The sequence below is a fragment of the Lotus japonicus genome, chromosome 3, assembly GCF_012489685.1.
Source record: "Lotus japonicus ecotype B-129 chromosome 3, LjGifu_v1.2".
NCBI classification, from domain to species: domain Eukaryota; kingdom Viridiplantae; phylum Streptophyta; class Magnoliopsida; order Fabales; family Fabaceae; genus Lotus; species Lotus japonicus.
The window spans coordinates 19543934-19554118 of NC_080043.1; the positions used below are offsets into that span (position 1 = coordinate 19543934).

At 43.0% G+C, this 10185-nt stretch overlaps 1 protein-coding gene across 1 annotated transcript; it reads left to right on the top strand.

Annotated features, from left to right (window-relative positions):
• The first annotated feature begins 4950 nt into the window (after window positions 1–4950).
• LOC130748870 (uncharacterized) lies at window positions 4951–6561 on the top strand. Its single transcript, XM_057602113.1, has 2 exons — window positions 4951–5904; window positions 6153–6561. Exons 1-2 carry the CDS (start codon window positions 5028–5030, stop codon window positions 6176–6178), a joined length of 903 nt encoding a protein of 300 aa, XP_057458096.1. The 5' UTR covers window positions 4951–5027; the 3' UTR covers window positions 6179–6561.
• The last annotated feature ends 3624 nt before the right edge of the window (window positions 6562–10185 follow it).

Below are 10185 nucleotides of genomic sequence, written 5' to 3' on the forward strand. Positions count from 1 at the left end.
TTTCATTCCTTTTCTAAAATAAAACCTATGAGTGTTCAGTTGCCAAATGGTAACACAATGAGAGCTCAATTGGCTGGTACTGTGATTTTCACATCCTCACTTTCTTTGAAAGATGTTTTATATGTCCCTGAATTTAGTTTCAACATCATTTCCACTTCAAAGCTTTGTGAACATTTGTTCTGTGTAGTACATTCCTATTCCTCACATTCTTTGATACAGGACATCATTACTCAGAAGATTATTGGTTTGGCTAAACAAGAGGAAGGACTCTATTACTTGGTGGTTGATGGTCTAGTGGAGCAGTCAGCAATGGAAACAGCACAAGCAGGAGCAAAGATCAGCACAGTGAGCACAACTAGTTCTTTAGTCATACCTAGTTCTGTAATTTGGCATTTTAGATTAGGACATTTGTCTAAAGACAAATTACTAGCCGTGTCTAAGGAATACCCTTATATTCATGTAAATAAGGCTCTTGTTAGTGATTTGGTTTGTGATGTATGCCATATGGCTAGACAAAAACGATTGTCCTATTCTTTAAGTTCTAATAAAGCTGTGCAACCTTTTGAATTGCTACATTTTGACATCTGGGGTCCTTTCTCAACTGCAACAATCCATGGTCATAAATATTTTTTTACTGTAGTAGATGATAATACTAGATACTTGTGGATTGTCATGTTAAAACAGAAGTCAGAAGTCCCAAGTAAGGTCCAAAACTTTATAGCTTATGCTAAAACACAGTTTGGAGCTATAGTAAAAACTGTTAGAATTGATAATGGACCAGAATTCACCCTTCAAGCCTTTTATGCAACTCATGGCATTGTGCATGAAACTTCTTGTGTTGAGTGTCCTCAGCAAAATGGAAGGGTAGAGAGGAAACATCAGGACATTTTGAATGTAGGAAGAGCATTGTTGTTTCAGTCCAAATTGCCAAAACAGTATTGGAATTATGCTGTTCAACATGCAGTGTACTTGATTAATAGAGTTCCAACTATAGTCCTACAGAACAAATCACCTTATGAACTCTTGCATCATAAACCTCCAGATTTGACAGACCTGAAAGTTTTTGGTTCTCTATGCTATGTGTCCACATTGCAGAATAATAGACACAAGTTAGATCCTAGAGCTAAGAAGTGTGTGTTCATGGGTTATCCAAATGGGACTAAGGGATACATAGTTTTGGATATGACAAGCAGGTCTTTGAGTGTTTCTAGGAATGTGATCTTCTATGATCATGTTTTGCCCTATCAACACACAGGGGCTCTACCTTGGGAGGTTATGACATCTGGTGATCCTAATCTAGACAATGCTACTACACATGAAGAAGGTGTGTTTTCTCCACAAGATGTTCTGACTTCTCAGCTTGAAGAGAGTTTGCTTCCTGCACAAGCTATATCTCCAGATGTCTTGTCATCACAGCCTGTGACAGATTCTACTGCAGCACCAGCACAGCCCAGAAGCTCCAAGAGAACTAGACATCAACCATCTCATCTCAAGGACTACATTTGTCCTTCTTCCTCTTGTGCAGTCACTTCCACATCTTCAGGTAGTAAATATCATATATCTAGTTATATGTCTTTTTCCCATTTATCTCCTCCTCATCATAAATATGTGCTGTCTTTATCTCTTGATTCTGAGCCTACATGCTACACTGAAGCTGCCCAGCATAAATGCTAGATTGATGCTATGAATTTAGAAATTGCAGCCTTAGAAGCTAATGGAACTTGGAGTTTGGTTCATTTACCTCCTAACACTGTTCCTATTGGAAATAAATGGGTGTATAAAATCAAGAGGAAGGCTGATGGAACGGTAGAAAGGTATAAAGCACGATTGGTAGCCAAGGGATACAATCAAAATGAAGGCTTGGATTATTTTGATACTTTTTCTCCAGTGGCTAAATTAACCACAGTGAGAATGGTATTGGCTCTTGCTTCTATACATGGTTGGCATTTACATCAATTAGATGTAAACAATGCTTTTCTCCATGGAGATTTGTTTGAAGATGTGTATATGCAAGTGCCAGAAGGGGTAATTTGTACAGATTCTAGCAAAGTTTGCAAATTACACAAGTCCTTGTATGGTCTTAAACAAGCCAGTCGACAATGGTATGCCAAGCTGACTAGTTTGCTAGTGTCTTGTGGTTATCAACAAGCACATTCAGACCATTCCCTCTTTACTAAATCTCAAGGAGACAAGTTCACAGTCCTTCTCATTTATGTAGATGATATCATCTTGGCTGGAAATTCACTCCTAGAGTTTGACGAGATAAAGAGAGTCTTAGATAATGCCTTCAAAATCAAAGATCTGGGAATTCTCAAGTTTTTCCTCGGCCTTGAGGTTGCTCATTCTGCACAAGGGATTTCTTTATGTCAAAGAAAGTACTGCCAAGATTTGCTTACTGATTCAGGGGTTTTAGGCAGTAAACCAGTTAGTACTCCTCTTGATCCATCTGTTCAATTGTCACAAGATGAGGGGGAGTTATATGATGATGTGTTTTCATATAGAAGGCTTGTGGGGAGATTGTTATATTTAACTACAACAAGGCCTGACATCACATATGCAGTCCAACAACTCAGTCAATATTTGTCCAAGCCAACAATGGCACACTATACAGCAGCACAAAGGGTCCTTAAATATCTTAAAAGAAATCCTGGTAAAGGGTTATTTTTCCCTAGAAATTCTGTAATTCAGTTGCTTGGTTTTAGTGATGCAGATTAGGGAGGATGCATAGACACAAGAAGATCAGTGACAGGATATTGTTTCTTTGTTGGAAAATCTCTTGTTTGTTGGAAATCAAAGAAACAACAAACTGTGTCTAAATCTTCTTCTGAAGCAGAGTATAGAGCTTTGGCCTCAGCTACTTGTGAACTGCAATGGCTTTCTTACTTGCTAAAGGATCTAAGGATAGAGCCAGCTAAACCTTCAGTTATCTACTGTGATAATCAGAGTGCTCTCCACATTGCAGCTAATCCAGTATTCCATGAGAGGACTAAGCACTTGGAGATTGACTGCCATATAGTGAGAGAAAAGTCAGAGGCTGGTCTTATGAAATTACTACCTATCTCTTCAAAGCTTCAAGTAGCAGACTTCTTCACCAAAGCACTGTCAGTTGGTCCTTTCTCTTTCTTGTTGAGCAAGCTGAACATGTTAGATATTTACCATGGTCCAGCTTGTGGGAGGCTAATAAATGAGAAAGAAAACAAGGAGACACTTGAAGGCATAACCAATTCAGCATGTGTAGATGACAGCTCAGAGTCCACCTCAGCATACAGCTAGCAAGTTGTTAGGCAGTTACAACAATCTAACTGATTGAGGAGTAGAGTATACCCTGTAGTTTAGATACACAGTAGTTATAGTGCTCCTACAGTAAGTAGTATAAATAGCAAAGAATAAACACACAGTGTATTGTATCGAATCATTTTGTTCATTCAATAGAATTTTCTTAGTTTTCTCCTTCTCTCTAGTTTCTGTTAACCATGACTTCCAATCACTACCAGATTGACAACTGATTCACAAATTTTGGAGACACCCGGAGTATTTCACTAAATTGAGGCTAGCTCAACTTTAGACACCAAGCTTGACACTATTACTAAACACCTTAATGAAAATATGACTAGTCAAGCTACAATGACACAGGTAGTACCTCCCGCTCCCGCACCGATCTATGATAAGTGTAGGGAGGAAGGACATGAGGGTAACAATTATCAATTATGCAATTTTTTTTTTTTGTAGTTCTATTGACAAAGTTAATTTTGTAAGAACACAAAGCAATAGACAAGGACATGACATCCATATGCCAGCACTTACAACTCTAGAAGAAGGAACTATCTTAATTTATGATGGAGTGATTGATAGCTTTTCTGTAAGTGTAGAGAATTGTTTGTAGTAATAAAGATATCGAACATGAGAATTATTTGATAGAATAGGATATTATTTATTCTCTTTGTAATTACGCCTGTAATTAGGGTTTAATATTTATTGTTAGTCAACTAGGTAAGTTGTATATATAGGGTATTTCATTATCAATAATACTGACAGAATTGATTTCCTTCATGGTATCATTGAGCAGGTTCAGATCCACTTTTCTGACCTAATTTATTTTCTAATTTCCTTCTTCTTTCTTTCACCCTTAACTGCTTCCGCCCCTTCACTCCTACCCGCCGCCGCACCACTTCTTCCATTGTGCTGCCGCCGCCGCCCCTTTCTCCAGCCGCCGCGCCCTCCCTCGCGCCGCCGCTCTGCACCACCGCGTGCCTCCTCCCTGCCTCTGCCCGCAGCGCCGTCGTCCCTTGGAGAGCATCTTCACTCTCGCGTTTCTGTCCCTCTTCCAGCGCCTCCGTCGCGCCGCCACTCTCTAAGGCCACACCGCTCCTGGATCGCCGCCGCCGACAGCCGTCCTTGCCGCCGCGACCCCTGCCCGTCGCGCCCAAGCCTGCCGCTTCGCCCCTTGCCCGTTGTCTTCTCCTACCCGACAGCTTCAGATCCGGGTCCATCAAACCCGTCTGACCCGTTTTCCAAGCCCCACTTCAGCGAACCGGACCGGCCCAATCCGGTTCGCCCAGACCGGTTCTCCCCAGACCGGTTGCCACCCAAACCTTCAAAAAAAAATAAATAAATAAAACCCCATAATTTTATTATTATTCCCATCTTCTTTATTTGCAGCAGGCTCAATGGCTGATACTGATTCTACCACGGGTTCTCCAATTGGCGACACCACTATGGTTCCCCCGCCGACGGCGCCGCCGACGTCCTCCCCTGCCAAGTCGGATTTCCATCCGGCCCTTGCTGTCACCAATATCAAAAACAACATTCCTTTTAAACTCGAGATAGACAAGGATCATTATGCTATGTGGGCTGAATTGTTTGAGACTCATGCTCATGCCACTCAGGTGCTCCACCACATCATTCCTCAAGCTGACATGGAGCCTCCTGCGCGCACCGATGCTTCCTATGCTCGGTGGGCCACTCTTGACTCTACCGTCAAACAGTGGATTTATTCCACCATCTCCTTCGACCTTCTCTCCACTGTTATGGAGAAAGGTTCTACTGCTATGGCTACTTGGAACCGTATAGCTTCTATGTTTGAGGACAATCAGAACTCTCGTGCAGTCGCTCTCGACCAGGATTTCATCTCCACTCGCATGGAGGATTTTCCTAATGTTTCCGCCTATTGTCAGCGTCTGAAACATATCTCTGATCAGTTGCGGAATGTTGGTGCCCCAGTCAGTGACCATCGTCTTGTTCTTCAGTTGGTCTCTGGTCTCACTGAGCCCTTTCGTGGTGTTGCCACCCTGATCCGTCAGAGCGAGCCTTTGCCACCTTTCCTCAAGGTCCGCTCCATGTTGATTCTAGAGGAATCTGGTCTCGCCAGGATGTCAGGTCCGGCCTCTCAGACTGCTTTGCACACCTCTGCTTCCCGTCCACAGGCCTCCGTTGACTCCTCTCAGCAGCGCCCCACCTACCGCAGCGATCAGGGCCACTCCAACCATCGTTATGGGTCAGGGCACAATCGCAATTATCAGGGTGGTTCTGGTAAACCTAAGAAGAAAGGTGGCTCCCGTTATCCTGGATCATCTGGCTCCTCTGGTTCCTCTGCTGCATCTCCTCCACCCTGGCGCCCACCACCGCAGGCATCCTGGAATCCCTGGGGTTGGGCTCCTCCCCCTGGTTGGGCTCCTTCCCCTTGGGGCATGCCTCCTTGTCCTTACCCCACATCTCAGTGGTCACGTCCCATGAGTGCTCCGCAGCAACCCAGCGTTTTAGGTCCGCGTCCTCAGGCCTACACCGCTACTGCTTCTCCAGCACCCACTGATATCGCTGCTGCCATGCACACCATGTCTTTGACTCCTCCAGACACCACGTGGTACATGGACACCGGCGCCTCGTCCCATACTGCGGCATCTCAAGGTACTCTCACGTCTTATTCTAATTTAAGTCATTTAAATCAGAAACTGATAGTTGGTAGTGGTCAGGGCATTCCAATTCAGGGTTCGGGATACACTTCTATTCCTACCCCTCACAAACCTTTAGCACTCAATCATGTCTTGCACACTCCGCGAATTATTAAAAACTTAATTTCTGTGCGACAACTCACTACTGACAATAATGTTTCTGTTTCTTTTGATCCATTTGGATTCTCGGTGTCTGACTTCCAGACGGGGATGCCTCTCCTGAGATGTAACAGCCTCGGCGACCTCTACCCAGTCACTCGTTCCTCTCCCTTTGCTGGTCTTGCTTCTAGTGTCTGGCACAATCGACTTGGTCATCCAGCTTCCTCAGCTTTAAACCATCTTAGGAATACTAAACTTATTTTTTGTGAACCTTCGTGTTCTAGTTCTGTTTGTGATTCTTGTGTTTTAGGCAAACATGTCCGGTTGCCTTTTAGTTCATCTGAAACTATTACTTTGAGACCATTTGATATTTTGCATAGTGATTTATGGACGTCTCCTGTTTTAAGTACTGCTGGTCATCGTTATTACGTTTTGTTTTTGGATGATCACACTGATTTTTTATGGACGTTTCCGATTAGCAAGAAATCTCAGGTTTATGAAATGTTTACTACTCTTGCTACACTTATTAAAACACAATTTTTAGCAAATATTAAATGTCTTCAATGTGATAATGGACGTGAATATGACAATGAATCCTTTCATCGGTATTGTGATGCTAATGGCCTTATTTTTCGCTTCTCTTGCCCTCACACTTCTTCTTAAAACGGCAAAGCAGAACGGAAGATTCGCACCATTAACAACATGATCCGCACCCTCCTCGCTCATTCGTCTGTTCCTCCTTCATTTTGGCATCATGCCCTTCAAATGGCAACGTACCTTCTGAACATTTTGCCCCGCAAGACTCTTCAGAATGATTCTCCTACTCAGCTGTTGTATCATCGCGACCCTTCCTACTCACACTTACGTGTCTTTGGTTGTCTATGTTTTCCTCTATTTCCTTCCGCTACAATAAACAAACTGCAACCACGATCGACTCTGTGTGTTTTTCTGGGGTATCCGATGAATCACAGAGGTTATAAATGTTATGATTTGTCACACAGAAAAATTATAATATCGCGGCATGTCATTTTTGATGAAACCCGATTCCCCTTTGCTGACCCATCCTTGACTCCTGCCCCTTCTTATGAGTGCTTCACCGAGGACCTTCCTCCTTATTTGCTCCACCATTGGCAAACCGTATCATCCCGACCACCTGACCCTCCGGTCCCGCCGTCGAGTCCCACTGACTCTTCGCCTCCCTTACCGGCTCCCGTCTCCCCTCCTGCTTCTCCCTCGCCTTTGCCTTTGCCTCCGGTCCCACCTGCACCACCCATACGGACCATGACTACCCGTAGCATGCACGGCATCTCCAAACCTAAAAAGCCTTTTAGCCTTTCGGTCTCTATTGATGACCCGTCCATCTCACCCTTGCCTCGTAACCCAAAACAAGCCTTATCCGATCCCAATTGGAAGTCCGCTATGCAGTCTGAATTTAATGCACTTATTAGAAATAATACGTGGGAGTTGGTTCCCCGTCCTTGTGATGATGTTAATGTTATTCGCTGTATGTGGATTTTTCGCCATAAAAAGCAGTCTAATGGTTTGTTTGAGCGTTATAAGGCTCGTCTTGTAGGTGATGGCAGGTCTCAGATTGCAGGTGTGGATTGTGACGAGACATTCAGCCCCGTGGTGAAACCGGCTACCATCCGGACAGTTCTCAGCATTGCTCTCTCCAGATCCTGGCCCATACATCAGTTGGATGTCCAGAATGCTTTCCTGCATGGTGATCTCCATGAGACTGTCTACATGCATCAGCCTTTGGGTTTCCGCGACCCTCACCACCCGGACTATGTCTGTCGTCTGAAGAAGTCCCTTTATGGTCTGAAACAGGCGCCTCGTGCTTGGTATCAGCGATTTGCTGATTATGTTTCCTCTATTGGATTCCGGCACAGCACTTCCGATCATTCTCTTTTCATCTTCCGGCAGGGTTCTGATATTGCCTACATACTTCTCTATGTTGATGACATCATCCTGGTTGCATCATCGCATGATCTCCGCAAATCCTTTATGGCACTTCTTGCATCCGAGTTTGCTATGAAGGATCTTGGTCCTCTGAGTTACTTTCTTGGCATCGCTGTCACTAGACATGCAGGTGGCCTTTTCCTCAGTCAGAGCACTTATGCTACTGAGATTATTGCTCGCGCCGGCATGGCCTCATGCAACCCTTCTGCTACACCGGTTGACACCAAGCAGAAGCTCAGTTCTTCCTCTGGGACTCCTTGTGAGGATGCCACCCTATATCGGAGTCTTGTTGGTGCCCTACAGTACCTCACATTTACTCGTCCTGACATTTCCTATGCTGTTCAGCAGGTTTGCTTACATATGCATGCACCCCACACCGAGCACATGCTTGCCCTCAAGCGGGTTCTCCGCTATGTTCGTGGCACATTGACTTATGGGCTACATTTGTATCCCTCCCCGGTTGAAAAGCTTGTTTCTTACACTGATGCTGACTGGGGAGGCTGTCCTGACACCAGACGCTCCACTTCTGGTTACTGTGTTTTCCTCGGTGACAACCTCATATCTTGGTCCTCCAAGCGGCAACCCACTCTCTCTCGCTCTAGTGCTGAAGCTGAATATCGAGGTGTTGCTAATGTTGTCTCCGAGTCCTGCTGGATCCGCAATTTACTTCTGGAGCTTCATTTTCCTCTCTCTCAGGCAACATTGGTCCACTGTGACAATGTTAGTGCCATCTACCTCTCTGGGAATCCAGTGCATCATCAGCGTACCAAACATATTGAGATGGATATCCACTTTGTTCGGGAAAAGGTCGCGCGTGGCCAGGCTCGCGTCCTTCATGTTCCTTCCCGTCATCAGATTGCGGACATTTTTACCAAGGGCCTACCTCGGGTTCTTTTTGATGATTTTCGTTCCAGTCTCAGCGTCGGTGAACCTCCCGCTTCGACTGCGGGGGTGTGATAGAATAGGATATTATTTATTCTCTTTGTAATTACGCCTGTAACTAGGGTTTAATATTTATTGTTAGTCAACTAGGTAAGTTGTATATATAGGGTATTTCATTATCAATAATACTGACAGAATTGATTTCCTTCATTATGATTATCTAGTACCAATTTCCTCTGACTTAGTTACAGAAAAATAGATTAGAGATTGATTTTAAGTAAATTCAGTTATTATCTAAATGCAAAAAATTAGCAGCAATGCTTGAAACATAGTAAACAATATACAGAAGGATTGCTTGGGGTATGACTTCATCAGTCTGTAATTATGCTCTTATTAATCTCAATTCACAAATGAAAATTAAATGGCGTAAGCAAGATTTGACCCCGGGACTGGTGGGGAAATCATTTGTGTGCTTACCGCTGGGCCACTAGGTTCTGATAGTATATTAATGTTATGACTGGGCCATAAGAAAAATATATATAGTATCTAAATGAAAATCGAAAAGATGAGGGGCGCGACGGCACCGATGAGCCACCCCGGTTTCTCCGCCCCTGATTCGAAAATAATCAAATAAATGCATGGCCTTAATTCATAGGTGCAAATCCCTCTTTATAACAAAAAAAATCAAATAAATATCACAACATAGAGTTCATTTTAATGTATAAGAGTGAATTGATGTATAAGCATATACAATATAATGTGAGCACCAAACAATGGATAAGTCCATAATGTATTGTATAAGTTTATACTATCATGGTTCAAAAAAAAGAACTTATACTATCATGCATAATACGACATATCAAACGAGCTCATATATACATTAATATATCATTACTTATGTGTATATATCTGTGCATAATTATTTCTCAAAAAGAAACGAAAAAAACTAGAAATTTTTTTCTTTTCGGTACAGCGGAAAATTAATTTCAATATTTTCATTTCCATATTTTCTGTCAACAATGATACGTCATTTCCACTCATTTTTATTTTTATTTAGGCTTAATTGCACTTTTTGTCCCTGATGTAATACGATTGTGCAAAACTGATCCCTTATGTTTAAAACGAGCGTTTTTGGTCCTACTTGTTTTTTACGTGAGCAATTTTGGTCCTTCCGTCAATCTGCCTTCAGAAAGCTAACGGAACTCACTGATGTGGACTTATTAATTGACATGTCAGGCCATATCAGCACGCCAATTGGATAAATAATTAATAAAACTTTAAATTTCTAACCCAA